This window comes from Pithys albifrons, chromosome 10 (genome assembly GCF_047495875.1).
Source record: "Pithys albifrons albifrons isolate INPA30051 chromosome 10, PitAlb_v1, whole genome shotgun sequence".
Classification (NCBI taxonomy): domain Eukaryota; kingdom Metazoa; phylum Chordata; class Aves; order Passeriformes; family Thamnophilidae; genus Pithys; species Pithys albifrons.
The window spans coordinates 11,198,556-11,219,083 of NC_092467.1; the positions used below are offsets into that span (position 1 = coordinate 11,198,556).

The 20,528-nt window shown below is 37.5% G+C and overlaps 1 protein-coding gene across 3 annotated transcripts in view; it reads right to left on the minus strand.

Moving 5' to 3' along the window:
- Window positions 1–20,528, minus strand: part of DENND1B (DENN domain containing 1B) — a 153,258-nt gene that overhangs the window by 103,113 nt on the left and 29,617 nt on the right. For 2 of the 3 annotated variants that reach the window (XM_071564691.1, XM_071564690.1), the window contains exon 3: window positions 10,457–10,500. The exons of the other annotated variant lie outside the window; for it this stretch is intronic. In XM_071564691.1, the coding sequence (XP_071420792.1) occupies window positions 10,457–10,500 (44 nt within the window). The remainder of the gene's footprint in view (window positions 1–10,456; window positions 10,501–20,528) is intronic. 3 annotated transcript variants of the gene reach the window in all.

The following is a 20,528-nucleotide window of genomic DNA, read 5'->3' on the forward strand; positions in this document are numbered from 1 at the left end:
AGAAACAGCTTAATAAAATAGTAACCAAGATAATTAGAATTCTCTAATTACATAATCATGACCAGGTTACCAAAATCATTCATATAAACTAGTGTTCAGCTATCTATATATTATCATCTCTTCATTCGGTTTTGAGGCAGAAATCAGCCAAAGAAATACCAATTACAAGCAGCACAAATAGAGTCACTCATGTACAAAATGCTTTTGAGCTCCCCCCATTATCTTCAATAATTTTCTTTCTCAGTAATAATATTTTTCTAGGTTTTTTTCTCTTATTTCTCTATTTTTTAAATCCTTTCCCCCCACCCCTTTTCACTGAAGGAGAAATTCTCTTATTTTTGTCAGCCTTTCACCTTTGTTATATCTTCTTTTTTAACCAGTCTCCTGTTTTCAGCCTTGTTGAGAAAAGTTACTTTCTATTCTATTTTAGCATGTCATCTAATTTCTTCAAAACCCTTATTTTCTTCCTGCTAACCTCCTCTTCATACATCCAACTGCAGGCTTCTCGTTTGGTACTTACCTTGCCAGTTTTTCCCTACTCAAATCTTCATCTCCAACTCCAATGTCTCCTCTTCTTCACTCTTAAACCACTGTGCTCTCTCATCTTTCCTCAGTCTTTGACCACAGCTTACCAGAGTTTTCAGTCACCCAGTGCCAGTTCAAACATACAAACAAAAAATCTACTTGAGATTTAAGACTATCATGATTGTCATGGTATTTCTGATTCAAATCAGTGACTTCAGTGAGAATATTTAAATGCTTAAAATTAAGAACAGATTTAGGTTCATTCTAAAATCAAAGCCAAGCTGCTTGCATCTTGCAGGGTTGAGTCCTTCATCATTAGGGCTCAACAAAGGTGAAAGTCTAATGCTGTCACATAAAACAGCTGATGAAAAGGCAAGCTCTGTCCTTGCCACCAACTTTTCCTTTTTCTCCCTCTGAAGCCACTCACACCCACAGCAGGGACCCATGTGAAGTCTGCAATAGTAGTTATATTTCAAAGACTTAACTCTCATCTTTGCTAAAAAAGCTCATCAGAAAATTGTAGCTACAATAAAGAAAGGTTCAAATGGTTTGAACAGTAAGAAATTTTCATCTTCGATTACATTCATGTAAATCCAAAGGTCTAAAGTATGGAAGTCATTATCAGGCCTCCACAGCTATTTTTAACTTCTACAGGTCTCTTTCCAAAGTTCAGTGGTCACTGATTATCTAGTAGTTCTGAAAAGAGGGGGGAAAAAATAAATCTATCCGCAGTCTTTTGTACACCTAAAGCAAAGAAGAATAATGTAAATGGTTTAGGGTGGAGATGTAAGGCTTTTTTAAAAAGCAAATAAATAAATTTAAAAGGTACCTTAAGGTTATAAAACACCATTGCAAGAATGAACCACTGAATTTCATAGCTTCTTTTCCTTCTTTTTCAGACTTGTTTTTTAAAAATTCAGAAATCTCTAGTTTTACCTATTTTAGCTATCATTTCAATATTTGCTAAGTAAAGAGTAAGCATAATATCAACTCTTCATGCGTTCAGGGGTACTTGTGAAAAAGAGGCTGGAATGCAGAGGTCTAAAACTTTGTGATCCTTACAAGGTCTCTGCAACACAAGCAACAGCTTTCTCCAACCTTTATAAACAATTTGAACCAAAAACTTGTCCACACTTAGCAACAATTTGCACTTTGTACTCTGGAAAGAAACACAAAATCAGTAGTTTCTGCATTTCATCTTTGGATATTTCAGATTTTCCTCTAAAGCAAAAGGCAAATTAGGAACAATTCTCTGAAACTGTTTCAGAGAAAATTAGTATTTAATCACAATTACTAATTGGCTTTCTAGTCGTATTTATGGGGTAATCCCATGAAAGTCCTGTGCACATCCACTATTTCATTTGCAGTGACACACCAGAGGACGGGTGTAACGCTACGGGTGTGGCGCAGGAGTTTCAGTGCTGTGTGGGTGCAGAACACAGACCAGTAGATGTGCTCTCTAAGCTCTACCTGTTGCAATATTTCTGTTCCCAAAAGATACAAAACAAAACACGTGTCATCGCAGCTCTCTAAAAACAGACCTACTCTATGTAGCTTACAATTTTCTGACAGAAATGAGCCTATTTGCAACATACACAACTCTACCTATCCATACATTGCTTTAGAATTATGTTTGTAGTCTCAGAAATGTCTGCAAAACAGAGTCTGATTGATACTCAGGTCAAAAGGCTCCTATTTGCAATATTTTCTTTTCAGTCACCAAGAAATTATAAAGGGAAATTAACTGTAAAAGAACACTACAAATAAAGAATCTCTGCATTTCCATGAAAATAAGATATACTGAAAAAAATCATAAAATTTCAAGCATGACAAACTCTACTTCTGATGACACTCAATACATTTCAGATTCAATTCAACGCCAACCATATTTTGCTCCAAATATATCCAAATTTTTTTGCTCCGTAAGTTCTGCACTAGTTACTTAAAAGACAAATCCTGAAACAGAGAGTGTCTGTGAATAGTCGATGTCATTCCTTGCCTACAACTGGCTTGCCCAGTATAAACCCAGTACTGGTGTACACAGAGAGGGCAGTCCCAGCTCTGCAGATTGTTTGTATGCAGGAGTTGCCCTGTTCAGGCTGGGAAGTGAAACTCTCCTGTAACACCAGGTGATGCTCTTCCAGAATCAGAACTTTCTACTGATTCTTTCTCAACATGACTGCACAGCATATACCATGATGAAATCTTGAGGAGAGAGGGAGGCAGGTTCCACCAGCAAGTCAGGCAGCACAAGCAGCTACAGCCAAGCTTATCAGCTGTTCCACTTTGATCCAGAAGTATGAAACTACCCATGCTCATAAATCTAACCCAAGTATTCACAACACTTATAGAAAAATCAATAAAACTCCTGTTCTGAGAGCACAATTTCTTCATAAATTCAAAGAGGTCTTCCCTCTTCCCAACTTTAGTCTGAAATTTAAGAAGCAGTGCACTGAGTCTTCACTGGCCCAATATGTCTTCTCTAATAGTGGTCATTATGCCTGCTGAAGGATAAAGGACAGATAAGCACACACTGCAACCTCAGAGGCGGGTTATTCCTCACACAGGGATCTTTTATTCCTGATTGTACATTTATGAATAACTGCAGACAGAAACTGGCACACAAAAACCAGAAACTTGACACCTCTACTTAGGGAAGAAGCAAATCCAGTCAAGTAGTTACCAATGCCTTGAAAACTTACACAGAAGTAATTAGTACCAGAAATCATTGCATTCTGATGGATTAACGTATTTTGCTTTTTGATCCCCTGCCTGGACCTACTTCACCTTCACTTATTCCTGGCCCAAGATTCCAAACCAAGTAGTTCAGATCTCTCCAGCTGTAGCCCACTAATCACCCTTGCCTTGCCCTTGCTGCTCCCCAAGTCCTCTGCTGCTTCTGTTTCTGATCTCAGTTCAATCAAGTCTTATTCTTTGCCTGGTTCCTTGATTTCATCATACTTGGATCACACAACATTTAATCCCAGACCATTTCCTAACATAAACAATATGTAAAAGAGTATTTCATTTAACAAAATATAGCAAATTATTTGAAATGACGTTTCAAATACCTGTAGCTGTAACAGCGAACGGATGTACCTCAAATGCTCTCCCAGTTCTACAGAAAACTATCATCAAGAGAGGCAGAAGAAGAGACAAGAGGCAAACACAGTGTTCAAGAATATTACATCCAGTGCATAACCTAAAAAGAGGCTGTACTGATTAGGATATTCCTCAAAGTGCAGCAGCAAGCTTGAGACACAAAAGCAAAGCTGAAAATAAAACAGAGGCAACAAATTGAAGACTCAAATGGATGTAGGATACTTAGCAAGCAGATGAAAAAGTATAAGGTATCACAGAATAAGGAATTAGGTGACATTAGACTGGAATATTCTGAGGGCAGTTGAGGTCAATCAACAGCGACATCACACATGACAATTTGGCAGTCTTTCTGGAAGACGTTCCAAATGATTGTCATCACTATTTCAGTCATCAGTTAATTTTTTCTTCTTTGGTTTGGCACATCACTGAAGGCTGGAATCTGATTTGGCTTTGAAATGAGTCAAATCACTAACAGTTATTTTCGATAGGCTGATACAGAAAATTTGAAGGACAGTCAAATATTAATACTGTACATTTGAACAAACAGAGAAACTACAAAATGTAGTCCCTCCAATATCACAGCTGTATGATTTTAAAAAATGGCTGGCATATGCATACAGTCTATTAAAATGCACATAATTTATTTGACTCAAAATGAAAACATATCTAACAAGGAATTCCATTCATCTGGCCCTTTTTCACCCAGCCTTAAGATATACAAATGTGTGCCTTTTCACCAGAACACAGCAGCTGGGAATGAAAAGAAAAGCATTCAAATGATCATTTTCACATCATATTCCATCGCCTTTTCACCAGCTTCTCCCCAGTCTTTCTTTGAGTCCCATTCTGTTACAAGAGAGCTGCTTTTTAGATCAATTCATATTTCCATAATCCACACTGCTGTTTTTCCCTCTCCTCCCCAGGGTGGACTAACCCCTGCAACCAGAACTGTGGCTTACAACTGTCATTAAGACCTGTAACAATAACAAGATAACAAAAGAGCTGGTAGAGATGAGGCTAGCCAGTACCATATGCTGATCAAGTCCAACATTTTTAACTTTAAAGCTCTGTAAAACAAAACTCTCACAATTCTGAGAACAAACAAGCATACTTCATGTTGCCACCTGTCCACAAATTCAAGAGAGTTCCAAGTTCTCAGTATTGGGGCTTTATAATTTTAAAAATAAACATCTCAAAGATTTATTCCGTCTCTTTTGGCATAAATTAAAAGAAAAATATTGAGAATACTATTTACATCTCAAATGATGTGAAGGTCTCAGTGATTCTGGGTGTTCTCAGCATGACTACATGGGCAGTTGTTTTGCAGAATATTTATCAGGACCAGACAGATCTTTTCTGTTCACACAGTGCAGTTAGCAACTATAAATACACCTCTGACTGTTTTTCTTCTGATCATCTATCAGCTGTGATTTGCATAGACAAAAAACATTGCTGCCTTACACACACAGTATTTTTCAATAAAAACAATGACTTTACAAACATGAAGTGTCAGAAAATCACAGTGCCAGAAAATTGTCTTAACCAGATAAAGCTTACTTGCTGTGCATGAAACCACTATCATCTCAGCTGCATTAACTGCTTTCCTCAAAGTTACACAGAAATTCAAGTTCCAAAATATCCTAAACTAAATAATGTGTAACATTTAGACAAAAAATACTATTGAAAATCATTAATCTCATTAGGTTGAGTCCTCCTTTCTCATACCAATGTACTCTAATATAAATTACAGTTATTAATACACAAGCAACAAAACACCAAATCCCTTTTTATGTTTTACTGATTTAAAAAACTACCAAAGTAAGCACCTATCTAGTTAGCATAAACATATGAAACATGCATTTAATGCCTCATCAGAATACAAGAACAAAGCCATCCCATGCAGAAAGCTGGTGAGATGCAACCCCTCACAGCACGCCTGCAGCCTTGAAGGGAGTGTGAACAGTCTCCTGCCTCCTGGGGTCCTGCTGCTCCCTCAGGAGCACAGAGGAACACAAAACCTCACTACTGCCTTCCACACATTGTTTCGACCTAAACAGCGAATTGTAGCCTTTTCCTCGAGGATATTAAAACAGACAAACAAACAAACAAACAAAAACCTCCACAAACACCAAACTTGTGGGATTATTTAAACGTTTTTAAAAACCTACAATCTCTTTCATAGTGACTTCATTTATGTAACTGCTGCCATGATCCATACAATGAAATATTGGATCCTGAAACTGAGCATTTTCTCCAATCAGTTGCTTATTTGAGCCAGCCTTAACCTTTAGTAGTTAACACATACATTCAAAGCAATTAGTGCTTTGCTGTGGGAAGGTCATGAATTCAATCCCATGTATGGGCCACTGACTTAAAACTTGGACTCGATGAATCTTGTGGGTCCCTTCCAACTCAGAATAGTCTGTGATTCTGTAATTCTGTGACTGACATATTAGTACTTCAGAGGATTTCTCCTTTAAACAACTCATTTCACACACATGCCTGTGTATCTATACTTTTTTCTATATACAAATATTTCCACATGAATCAGGTAGATTTACACGTATAGTAGACTTCACTAGTTGGGTCACTACAGGGTAGGAAAAAGGTTCACAGCTCACAGCTCAGTGGTGACCTGCAGAACGTGATACATTAAAAACAGAAAGCAGATGTTATGTAAAATATGAAATAATAACATAAAGGGTGTTACAGTAACTTCATAGAAAACAGCAGAGACACCCCACACAAGACGCCATATCCCTTACTAATTATTCATCTTCAGTGTTTGGGAAAAGCCTGACTTGATAAAGCAGATTTAGACTACTTGTTTTAGAAAGCACCAAGTGAGAGAACCTAGGATGAAATCTGGAACACAAATAACAATCTAATGCAGTCGCAATTCTTTCTTAACCTGCATCTTCAGTGACCAACCTCTTATCATTATTTATTACTTCTAAAGTGACTTCTGGTAAGACTTGTCTCCTGCCACATTAACTATTTGTATCATCTCGCTGGTGAGATGTTTTTCACCGGCAGAGAAGTGGAAGGCTAAAGACAACAATTATTAAGTGATTAGAAGGGCAAAGAATGAGAATTATTCAATGGACACCATATACTCTGGGAACTACTGAAATGGAAGTCACTTTGGGCCAATAAGCAGTCAGATTGAAAAGCTAAAAGTAAAATCCAATATAGCTGCAATTACTACATTCACAAGAAATGCTAGACTTCACATGCTTCAAAGGTTAAGACAACACAGAAAGCAGCACTGCCTCTTGCACAGCCACTAACTCCTGCCGGCGCTATCAGCACCGTGCTCTCCTCCTCCTTCTGCCAACACTACTCTTATCCCAGGAATGTTTTAACCCAATGAAGGTACTGGGAGTGTCAGTGTTTTTATGCGCTGAACAGCTGGGAATAGAGCCATGCTGGAGGCATCTGGACACATCTGACATCAACAGGGCTTTGCTACTGACTCCACTGCCACAAGCAGACAAGCCAGCATCAGATCGCAGTTCTGCTGGGCAACATTAACTTCTGCAGAAATACCTATTTTATTTTTCAACAGTTATGAAGTATTTCAGTTTGGAAGCCAAGGTGTTGTTTTGACTTGGGTTGCTTTTCTAAAGCCCTTTCTTCTTAAAAAAACCTGGGTTTTTTTTCCAAATATCATAGCATTAATATTTTCTTTGTACAGACTTCTGTTTCAAAATTAACTTGCAAGGTTGAAATTAAATTCTGGTTCTACTGGTCTGAATAAACAACATAGGAATTTCAAGATTAAAAACCACACACCTTTTATCATGAGAATTTTGTTAAGCACAAGGCATTTTTGAACATACCAAGAGACAGGGCCTCTTGGCATATAAAATCAAAATACATTTAAAAAAAAATAGTCCATTAAATGGCTACAGCTCATTCTTCATCCAAATGTGAGCTTGTGAGGATAATCACAGAAGACCTATATATGTTCAAATCAGAAATCTTCACGTATTTTCTATGGCGCTGAGATTATTCAGAACTTTTTCAACATTGTCAAACTCACATTTATGGGACTAAAGCCAGTACAAGACTAAATTGTAACTCTATGATGTCTCAAATAGATTAGTTCTTTTGGGGTACTTAAATAAAAACTTTTTTTGAAATGGGAGTGTGATTCTTTGTCCTCTGAATTCTGTGCACCACAAGCTCATTTTTTCACTGATAGTTTTGAGAGTTACTAAAAATGGAATTACTCCCACCATCAAAAAATGAAAAAAAAAATAAATAAAAGGAAAAAATACTCCTGGCAAAGAGAACTATTTTTCATTTCCTGCTGTGAAGGCACTTTCCCCACTCCATGTTTTTCTCTTTTCCTTCCTATTCTGGTATCTAAAGAATTACCAGATAGAAAATAAGTGATCTTCCTGAAGTCTTGGCAGATAAGGAAATCAACAATGAATCTTGCTAATTCTTCTGTGGTACCAAAATCACACCTTGATATTTCCTTTCCTTGATGGACTGCATGTGAGCAAGTTATTATGACAAATCCCCAGTCTTGTCTTCCTCCTGATCAGCTGTAGTTTCTACATCCCATCCACAACAGATGGGATGCTTTGCAAAACATGATTTTGGAAAATCAACATTTAAGAAAAAAGGAAACCAAAAGAAGAATATTGACCAGCATAAAAGAAAATGGAGGGTACAAGAATAACAGAGAGGATTAGGGATTAGTAAGCATTGGAAAGTTCAGGCATGCTTTGAGGACAAATGTGAAAAAGAGGAGGAATATATCAAAATGGCTTAGACAAGTTTTCTTTGCATTACGAAAGCAACAAAAAGGTGACATGATAAACTGTAGAAAAATTCAGAAAGAGAGGAAAATATTTTGCCCACTGTTATCACATCACTGTGCAAACAGACAGCCCTTCAATTTTAGGAAAGATGATTCTTTGGGATACATCCAAAAACTAACTCACACATTTTACATTTAAAATAGAAATGACTGGAAAATAGCATGGAGAACATTCTTTTTTTTTTCCTATTTTTTAATATTTTCCCCACAAACTTTCATGGAAATTAGCCCTGGTAGTTTTAGTGAGTTCTTGATTTTTAACAATTTAAAAATTAAATTTGGTAGATGCTCAGGTCTCCAGCCCAAACCCACCAAGTTCACCATTCACACACACACGCACACACAGGAGGATTCTATGGGTTCCACTTGGTGACTTGGCTCAGGGCTTTGCTGTAGGAGCTGCTCCGTTCTCTGTTCAAATCCAGCGACCCTAATGGGAAAATTTCCCTTGCAAGAAGGATTAAAACATACTGTTTTCCAGGAGCACAAGCCCTTTACCTGAAACACCAGATTCCCCACATGGCTGAGACACAATGTGCAGGCACAGGTTTTTCAGAGCCCAAAGGCAGAGCTGCCTGAGGCCCCTGGTTTTTATAGATTAGGTACGTCTATTGCCTCTCTGTATGATTCCCCTCCAGTCTTTAGTGGGCTTCATCTTCTAATCATTTTCTACACCAGCTGTTCTTTGAATAACCTTCGACTTGCTGAATAAGCTCCCATTTTTCTTCATACATAATTTCTTTTTTTTTCCTTTTTTTTTTTTAAAGATCAAGTCTTTCTTGGGGGAAAAGAAAGAGAACAAAACAAACTAGAAAAAAAAGAATTTAAATGACAATGAAGATGATCACTCTGCAGCCAGGATAATTATGAAAACTTGCTGAATGTCTAGCTAAGAACATGTAACAGCACACTTTGCTCATGTGTGACTGTTTTACAGGCTGCACATGTTTCTGACTGATGCTATTCCCTAACCAGATATCCTACCTTCTATGTTTGTATATTTATTCATTAATCACATTATAGCTATCCCTATAGAATCTTGTATTACTGGTTTTTTAAAAAAAATCAACAATTTATCAACATCTACTGTACAATAACATTGCCGGATCATCCACTGTGGTGATACTACCAATGAAGAACATGCCTAAGTATCAGTCTAAAAACAAGAGGAAAGAAAGACATTGAGATGGAGGTATTTATTCTATTCAGTAGGTTTTCTGTATTTTCTTTTACAAAAATAAAGATATTTGCATGGAAGAAACTTATGTAAAAGTTGCTGAAATAATAAAATTTATTAATTTCATTAAAATTTAATAGTAATAACTTTAATAAAATAGTCATGGCCAAAAACCCAAACACACTAATTAATAGCTTGCTGTCACTACAAAAAGTGAAATAATCCATCAGTCCTGTATATATAAACTTTCCTTTGAGGATTAATTATAGATACAACACAGGATTTTCATGCTTTCACAATCAGGACCTTTAGATCAGCCTCTTATAAGGGTCTGAGGATTTTTTTCTCAAGCAAATAACTAGGGTATCTCTAACGTATTATTTAATAAATATCTAAAATCTTGCATTGAAAAGGATTACAGAATGACATTAAAAGGACATACATGGGCAGCTCTTTAACTTTTTTGTTCTGTTGGGTTTTGTGACCACAAGTTATAACATCAGCATTTGGCAAAGTTTTATTGATAAATTTTTCACATTTTCAATCCCGCAACAGATAAAAACGCGACACATCCAACAGGATCCCCTGATAAAATACTCTGTATCAAAAATAAGGTGATACAGAGAATTAGCATGACATTCCCTGCTCTACAACTGCTATTGCATATTCCTGTCACAAAGGCAATCTAATCACCAAGCCACCAGTTGGGTGAAGACTTCCTCCCTCTTATCATTAGCATCTGCCTCTCCACAGCTGAATAGGAGAGCATTTTTATTATTATTCCAACATAAAAAAAAGTTCAATCTCATGTTTCCAACCTGGTCTCCAAAGTCCTCCGGGAACTTCCACAGTACCACCGGATCTGTAAATAATTGACAGACAGCATTAATCAGAGGCAAAAGAACAGAGTATTACAGTCAGAGTACATTAATATTAAAGAGAGGGTCAGCTTAGCGTCAAGCTTTGAGGCAAGTGCAAGAATGTATCTAAAAACGCAGGAAGATACTGGATTATTTAAAAGACTTATTTCATATTTATGAAACTGTATGTTTATTGTTTTACATATGGTAGCAGGTTATACTGTACTGAACTATTTTCATATTCAGCTCTTTCATCTTTGAATAGTTCATCTTTTAAGGGCATGTTCAATTGTCACATTTTAATTTAATTAAGAAATAAAGTGATATAAAATCTCTTTCCATCCCAGGAAAAAAGGAATGTAAAATTATAAGGGAAAAAAAAGATCTTTATAAAGTACAGAAAAACATTCCTTTGGGATTGCAAAGATAGTTCCAGTGTAACCAGCATTCTCAACAAAGAGTTTAGAAGAGCTAACACATTTCAATATCTTCTGTTCAGAGCCATTTAAAAGCATTTCAATAATAGCTTGAAGTTTTCATTAACCTCTTATAAACTGCTCATTATCAAAATAATCACTGTTATTTAGGCTGTAGTCGACAATTAATGTTATTTTGAAGGCATGTAACACAACAATCTGAACCATAACCTTTAAACAAAAACACAAATTACGCTCTTCATCCCGCTCAAAGCTTTTAACCTTCTATGATACAAAACCTTCCCAAGGTGCTACTGCTACACCTCATCACAAACACCAGGAAGTTTCACACCGCTCGTGTACAACAGTTCAGCACCAGCATTTGTCCATGTGCTAAAAGTGAAATTACATGTCCTCCCGCCGCAAGGCAGATCCAGGTCAGTACCAAAGTCTGGGCCAGAGGGAGAGCTCTCCAAATTCTGCTTGAGCCCCAACATCAGGCAGATCCTCCTGCCACTGGACTGCCTGGCTGATGACAGCCTGGGGTGCCAGAGGGCAGGAAAACTAACAGAGAAACCCACCAATAAGCACCAGGGGACATCACTGATGAGAACTGCCACCTCTTGTCTACCTCAAGAGCCACTGGTATTCCTGTCTTCCAAGGAGCCAGGACCTGGGAAATGTTCAGAGCTCCACTTCAGTCTTTAACACCAGCACCATGGGATAACTCTGAAAATTCCTCTCATTGCTAAGTTTTACATCAGAACCAGAAGGTTCTCCACTTGTGGCAAAGCACGGAGGTTTCTACTCTTCTTTATCATATCACATGTTTGCTGCTGCAAAGTGGAGCTTTAATGGAAGGGAAATGCCATTGATGGTGCTTTCATTTCCAGTGCTGATTCCAAATTAACACAGAGCTGCTGTAAGGAGCTGGGGCTGAAGTCACCATTCCTCCTTCATCCCAGGCCAGATGCTAAACCAACAGTGGAACATACATTTCAAATGTGTTGCAAAAACCTACTTGTTAATCAACTCAATACAATTTATAACTAATTTGCATCTAATTCAAATCTAAGTGATATTTTAGATAAAAACAGAGGCATTTATCTCTTCTTGTTGGACAAGTACAGTTTTTCTTCTAAGTACATCCAGGAAGGGTTCTGCAGCTATTATTTATTAAAATGTATGTACTTTGCACAAGGAATCTTACTCCATCTCCTATGGGGAGAAAGAACTCCTAAAGGCAGACACAACAGATTAGATGCTATATTTATAAACTATCATACCAAATAAATACAGTTACTTAGAACAAAGACTTTTTTCCCCCACCTATTTTGTGTGTCATTAAATTGACAACACATCTCTATAATGATTAGGTACATGAGGAGTTTGAGTATCTCAGTACCTATCCTGTAAGGGAGCTTGTTTTTATTCCAAATTAGCATCATAAAAAAGAAAGCAATTGCATATCAGAGGTGATCCCTGATAATAGTAAGTATGGTGACAGACATCAAATACTCAACTCTACGTAATTGATAAATTACTTGCTAAAACCCACTGAAAATCATGCAGAATGCAAAAACTACTTTAACAGAGCTTGTGAATCTAATTCTGTATGTCCACAAACATTTCAAGCATAAATTTCTTTGCAAATGAGCAATCCCATTGCACTCCCACCACCAGGTACCGTTGGTGACCCTGTGGCACCATCTGCCTCCTCCTGATACAGACTGAACCAGATGAGGGAACCGACCAAGATCAAACCAACTGTCTGAAACTTCGCAGATCAGTGTCATGTAGATCAGTTCTCCAAAATCATTGGGGTTTTTTGCCAGTAAAAAAGGAAGAAAAACTGGGGAATAGGGAGTTGTGGCAAAAAGAAAGCAGGACTGCTTCACCCAGCAGAGCTCCAGCCTGAAGCATTTGATAGACCTCATGCAATACATGCTGGTTACCAGCTGCCTCTAGTTCCGTTTCTTATCGCCCAGTTCTTGTTCACAACTTCCCAAGTCTTGCTGTACCATTTATAGTTGCTCCTATTGCAAAACCCGAGCTCTGCTGCCCGTGAGGAGGAGCAGGGACTGCTCTGAAGAGGCTGCCGGAGCACCAGGCAGGACTTGGCAGGCTCAGCCCTTCCCAGCAGTAAAGCCAAGCAGATGATTTTGGCAGATGTGAAGTACAGTTACATGAGAAACATTTAGTATAGTGAATGCTTTAGCAACATAGTAACAAAATCACTGGGGTTTCTGAAATCACACAGAAATGCCATTTCTTTCTTTCATTGTCCTCAGTGCAAATGTAACTGCCAGGCTTCAAAACAGGAAGCAAAGAGCGATAGCAAAAACTCCATCGGTTATTTTAAAAGGTCACAATAAGAAGCAAGGTACAATTTCAGAATTAAGCAAAACTTGGCTCTAGGTAACTTGGGTTTACAGTCAAAACATGGGTAAAATTCAAACCTCAGCAAGGTGTCAACAATGCTGAACAGCATTTAACATAACCATCCTTTACCTACAGGCAATAACACCAACAACCTCAGTAAGTTCTTTTGGTGCCCTGATATGGTAACAGATAAAAAACCTACAACCTTAATCTAATGTCCTGCTCAGCTTCCCATCCTCACTTTATATTAGGGCTCTCTCCTGCTACTTCAGTCTCACTTGAAATGGTAAAAACAAATCTAAGTAAATTCCAGTTCACATCATGAGAGGATAATTAAATTCAAAGGATCTAAACAGGCAGAATAACACTTTTAATACTCCTTCATGAAAACAAAAAAGAGCCAATATTTTAAAAAATGATCCTAACTCAATCCAAGAAAAACACTCAGTGCTACACTCAGCAAAAATTACACGTTCCCAAGACTTGCCCAACTGCTTTGAGCTGGGTTTGCAGCTGTTATTACTGGCTTTTAACTGGTTATTTTAGTAGGTACTTGCCATACATTTATTAAGTAAGAAAATCTGATGTGACTTGTGCTTCAAAAAGAAAAGTTACTATACACTTTTTATGTCTTTACTTTCTGAAACCAAACCCTAACACCTATAAAAAGCCTCAGGATTTTATGATAATTATCCAGGTCAGGGACTGGTGTTGGTTTGGGGTTTTAGGTTTTTTTTTTCAAAGATTATGTTAGTTTCTGCTTTTGGAGCCAGGCTCAGGCAGCATTTGACACATCTTTGTGGCAACTTCTCACAAGTGCTGCAAAGGTATAAACAAAAGGGTACTGATTTAGAAATAAAAAGAGAAAGTATAATCCAATTCTGCAACTCGATGCACTTTATCTTCAGATTTTAAAAGACTGAATTTCGTTTTCCCTGAGGATTACTTTCCAGATACTCCATCTCATCTGGCTTTGTTAGGTCAATTTTATACTGATTTTATGGGTGAGGATGAGAATTACTCAGAAATAGGTGTTGCTATAGCCAGCTGAGGATCTACTGAATTTCTTCTCATTTTCTGACAGACAGAATTTTTGGGACAAATGCTTTGCACCAATTCTAAGTAAATGCAGTCGTAAGAGGAAATTGTTAAGTGCATACATAAAACAGTTTGTCTGTTACATGTATAAATAGATATATATGCAAGTACCAACATCACTTCTTCCTATGCCTACCACACCCAGGATGTACATCTTGCACGTGCCAGTAACACCTGGAAATTCCTTTGCTAAATATTCCACAGTACTGGAAAGTCCATCCTCTTTGCTACAAGTCTGAAGAGAGCCAAGCATGGAGAGGTTTGCTAAGGGACCAGAACTTCAGAGTATGGTATAATGGATACAGAAAGAAAAGTGATTCACATGCAATGCCTAAAAAAATGTAATCGAGATGTTCCAACCTAAAACTTCTCCAGAAGACAAACTCTGGCAAGTATGACACACACTAAGAGAAGAGGAAAACATGCATATCCTCAAGGTAATTTCTCTCCAAAAATCTCTTCCCAGAGAGGCAACATCATAAAGCATGTCATCTGTAGTTTAGGAAAACAACTTCTAACACATTTTAACTTCTATAACTAATCCAAGAAGGTACTATTTCTCATGACAGATTAGAGAAGTTATGCATTTCAAACTATGAAAAAAATAAAGAGAAAGCTTTCTGAGTTGTAACTTCCCCAAAAATTGAGAAATAAAATATACTCTAAAAATACTCTTTGTAATCATCAAGCTTGCAGACTATAAATGTCACCCAAAAATACAACAGGATCAGCTAATTAGCACATGTTCAGTTTGGTAACGGAACAGAAATTACAAACACATACTGAGAAAAATCATCTCAGGTAATTCTCTTGACAGCAACAGAGAATAATTTCAGACAGGCAAACACAGCTTGGGCAAAATGAAACAGGTTAATTAAGTAGTCCAATGTCCTGCTTGGAAAGGAGGAATCTTCATCCCTCTGTGTTTTACTGAGCAGGACAGACAAGAAGATTGCCCAGCAGAGTTGGTCATGTCTTGGGACAGAGGAATGGACTAGATGACTGCTCAGTATCCCTCCAGCTTTATTTTCTCTGATGCTTTACAGACATTCATTGGAAAAAGCTGTCAGTGCAGAGGGGAAAGAAGAGACTGGAGCCAGGAGTGAAGGGGGTAGGAAAGAAAGAGTGAGGAAAAGGAAGGCAGCAAAGCAAAGCTCATAGCAGACAGTTCTTCTTTCTTGTCTGGAAAAAACAAGAAGTTCCAAATCGTTTTTCTTACATGAACATGAGAATGTAATGAATAAAGCTGAAAATACATGTCATTACCTCAAGGGACAGCTTTATAAAACCATATTTAAACAATAGGCAGAACTGATTTTGTTAAAATAGTTTTCAGCAATAAAAAATTAGTTTTCCAAACCATGTTTATTGTACTGCTATTGTTCAAAAACAAATATCTGTTACATCCTTAGAATAACTTTCCAGAAACCCACAACAGTAATTGCAGTGATGCTTTTGTATCAATATAGTATTTAATACTCCTCTCAATCACTACAACATTGATTCAGAAATAAAATAGGAGATGAACCATTACATGCAACCCAAGAGCTTTTACAGATGAAATCATCTGATGAAAAAAACAGCATTCACATAAAACAATTACTTATTGCAAAAAAGACTTCTGTATATCATACTAAAATCTGCTTGTTGACAGTTTCATACATAAAGTGCCAGAGATGCAGCAGAAAAGGAGGCCCTGCTGCCAGATCTGGGCATGACCATGATCTTCAGCTCCCAGATTTGGGGGACCAAAGCAGAGCACCCGCCAGAAGCAGGAAGGAAGAGCAAGATGCCATGGAAAAGGGGAGAAGAGATTTACAGTATTTTTTAAGCAGCAGAAATCAGAAGAAAGGACAAGGACAAAATATATTGAAGCAGTTTGATTAAACAAAAGCAAAACTAAGGAACAGTCTCTAACGTCTGTGGCACTTGAAACCTGCCAGAGAACAATAATATGCAATTCAGGGTGCCACTGTAGAAAATACCTGAAAGTACATTTTTATGCAAATCATGCAGTCCACAAATTTTTTTGCTCATGAAAAGAATACCAAAACTTCTCCAGAACTGTCAAGTCTGGTCTCACTCTACTCATTCCACAGAAAGCTTATTGCAGAATGCAGCCATACACCCACAGTCTGTTTATAAAAGCAAAAAAAGAATACGTACAAAACTGTATCAGATCTTGACGATTCAGCACCTTCAACTTTTTTACACACACTTTACTCACTAACGTGCCCTCCTAAATTGCCCCCACAATTTCAAACAGTTGCTACTTCAGCAAACAGCAAGGAACACAAGGCAAAAAATGTTGCGCCAAAAGAGTTATGTTCCCCTAGAACAGCCCATTTAATACACACATTTTTCTGGGTCTCCAGGTGTTTCCACAGCAGCCCCAGCAGCACAATTGAATCAGCAGCTGAACCTGGACTCACCTTCCCAAATAAGCCACAACATGATTCCAGCACAGGACTCCAGTGTCTCCTGTCCCTCTCCCCACCTTCACACCAGTGCCCTCTGCCTTGTCTTCAACTGACTGCAAAGTTTATGCCACATTTTGAAAAATTATTTAGGTAGTGAAGGTACCCAACTCACATTGGCATTAAAGGGGATACTTGGAATGTGTGACTTCTGACATTTTTCCTTGTGACTCTTCTCATGGAAAGTAAAGTGTGAACTAAATGATGACAGCACCAACAAACACACACTAAATACTGCCCTTTGAGAAAGGGAAAATGGAAAATAACAGTTTAGTAGCCGCAGTTGCTATCTGTAAGTCTTCATGATTGCACATTTTCCAGTCAGAAATAGGATTTTTGTATCAGTGACATTTCAATCAGGTTCAGAAAGATAAATACAAAGTCTTCACATCTTCCTTCCATTAGGAAGCTTATCCTAAGAAAAGCGTTTTCAACTTTAGTAATAGCAGCTGCAATAACAGAATTTTCTGTAGGATGTATGCTTGAAAGATGCTCCAAATCACAAGTCATCCAAATTACTCATGGACTTATCATCTGCCTCAGGATTTAATTACATCTCTCCATTGACATGGAACTTAGTAAATGGTTTCAGAATACCAGTTTGTTTGCAGAAAATCAGAATTGTTCCTAATACATGGGAAAACAAAGGTGCAATCCACAACTGTAAGTTACTCAGCCTTTACACAAAAGCTGCACACATGACATTCTTCCCCACTCCATGTGAAAACAACTTCCATTTGAAGTCAGCAGGTCCAGCTCAGTCAGCCCCTCACAGCATTTCAACTTCATGGCAACTCCACAGCTTTTACATGCCAGCCATTACTGCCCCATTGAGGCATTAAGAGCTCACAGTCTGTGCTGAAGTGTGAGAATCCAACATGTGCACATCACACTGCAAAGCCACACAACAGATTTACTTACTGAACAGTTTATCACGGAATTATTTTCAAGTACTACTTTTAAACTTCCATGACAACAGTTCCTCAAAGTCATCAGAAATGTTAGAACGCTGTGCAAACACTGAACTCCAACTAACTGCGTGCAAGGTTCAGCACAGCACACTGGAGAGAAGCAGGACTTTGTCAAGTTTTGGTTCCTCTGACCCTTACGATTTCCCTGTTTGAAAGGCACTCAAAGTAGGAAATAAGGACTTCTTCCCCATTTTATGGGGCAGGTAGATGGTTAAAACTTCTACCCACAACTTGACATCTCCTTCGGAGCTGCAGGTCAATCCGTTTTTGCACAAGAATTTGTCCCACTGAAGGACAGAGCAGTAAGTCATTTCAGCTAAGTAGGGACAGAAAGAAAGAATCCTTTTGGCTGCAATGCTATTAGCCATGCTTCAGGCTAAAACCTTAATCAGGGTGAGAGTTCATCGCACAGACAGTGCACAGATAAAATGAGTATGTTCAGCCTTTATTTGGTCTCTTCACAAGATAAGACGGAGTTTCTTTTACCTGATAAATCCTTAGAATGACCCTGTAAAGCGTGGCAACCACTGTATGCCTTTAGAAGACACGGTATTAATTTTCCTATTTTTAACTTGCAATTGTGAATGAATACAGATCATGAAAACAATGATCTAAAAACTAAGGTAGCAAAAGAACAAGCAAGTGAGCGCCACTTATGGCTTAAGGCATTGCTAATGCTTAAGGAAGGTCTATAAAACAAAATACTTCTGCTGTCACTAAGTCACTTGTTCAAAGAAATTTAAACAAGACAGGCCGTGTTGTGATCTAATTAAATGAACAATAACTGAAAACAATAAGATTAAGGTCATTCACCTTTACAAGAAAACACAAATTTTATGTTCCACCCTGTAAGAATGAAAAACTAACTCGCCACACTCCCTTGCAAACAGACATAGTACGCAGTGTTTTGTTTGGTTTAAATGAAGATACAGCGCTTAAAATTCTTAAAAAATATTGTGGGCTATGTGAAATTTTCCTACATTGGTGCTGCAAGTTTGATTTTCAGAAATATCTGGAAAAGTTCAAGTACATTATTACCAAGGAATATGTAGTAAGTAAATTAGAAAGAAGCAGAGTTCCTGCCCACCCAAGTACACTGGAGAAGGACCATCACTTAGCTTTCTGACCAGAGCCAGAGACAAACAGTATCTCCCCAGAGTACAACACTGTATTTGCTCTGTGGAACCCACACAGACTGCATATAGAAAAATTAAAAAGCTTTTGGCACGTGATAAAGACTATATCTCAGTACATATGGATACCTGAGTTACTGCTTCCTAATTTACTTCAAGACATACAAACTTGGCGTCAGCTTGGACATGAAACCAGGGATATATGTGACCATGTAAAGCAAACGGATTGGTTGCAGAAAACACAGAATAATATTTAAGCCATTTCAACAGATATTTTTCAAAAATAATTCAAAAGTAAATCTTAGAGTACTCTAACATACCCTAAAAAAATAAAATAAAGCAATTAAAAAATTAAACCAAGAAGTTAATGCTTCTGCAAGTTTTTTCTCTAAGCAGAAGTTAATCCAGTCCTTTTGCTACTTCAGGAAAAAACTAATATTGCAGGGAACTCCCTCTAGGCCAAAGAAGATAAAATTACTACCTATTTACATCCCTTCTGGCCTGAACAGTGCAGCAACATTCCTTCCACTTTCCGCTGGTGAGAACCACATCCTGGGCACAACCCAACTCCTAAGTACTTGAGGGCAGGACTTCCCTGTAAATTATGCCCCTTGCCTTAAATACTGACTAGTGTAAGCAGTAAAATGTGATTACTCAATAAATAACAGGTACCTATTACTCAATAATCTAGAGGTACAAACTAAAGGCCACAGCAATAGTGAAATACATAATATGTTGGAAAAGCCAATCCCATTGACACCATCATTGCAACCTTCAGGGAGAAGGGGCTTGAGTCTCTGTTTATTGTTTTGTTCTAAATTATTGATGACATTTCATTTAATTAATACAGATACTACTGTATCATATATTCACCTTATCTCTGATTATGCTGTGAAATGAGACTGGGGAATGTGTAGTGATACTCCATTTATGTGTGAAAAAGAATGAACATAATTGTACATTACAAAAGAATAGTTTCAAATTCTCTATCCTGTTTTCATTCTTGAATTACAAAGAGCATTTTCGATATGAAATTTAAACCTTTCATGTTTTGCTTGTTGCCTGTGGTAGAAAGGTATGGAAGCAGAACAGCACTGACAACCAGGACCTGGCCTGGCTGATTCCTACTCCTCTGAACATCTACAGCACCACAACTGAAACACATCTAACTTCAAAAGCTATAATTATATACAGGAACATTTTGTAATTACATGCATGTAAAGTAAAACAATCACAAACATTCTTAGTTACTCAAAGCTTTAAAATCATAACAAGCAATGACTATTGATTAGCCTTAACCTATATATAGTTTGCTACATGTGTAAACAATTCACAGATTTAAAAAATTTTAAAAATCTTTTTAAAATATGTATTTTCTAACATACTCTTATTCAGTATTCATTTTCATCCTTGTTGTCCATGACACACCAAGCCAGGATAAAGATGAAGGAGCACTGATCAATACGCACAAATCTTTTTTTGCCTTTGCTTTCCATCTTACCCCAAATCCATTTTAATACCATCAGGGGGAAAAATAAACTCATCAGTCACCT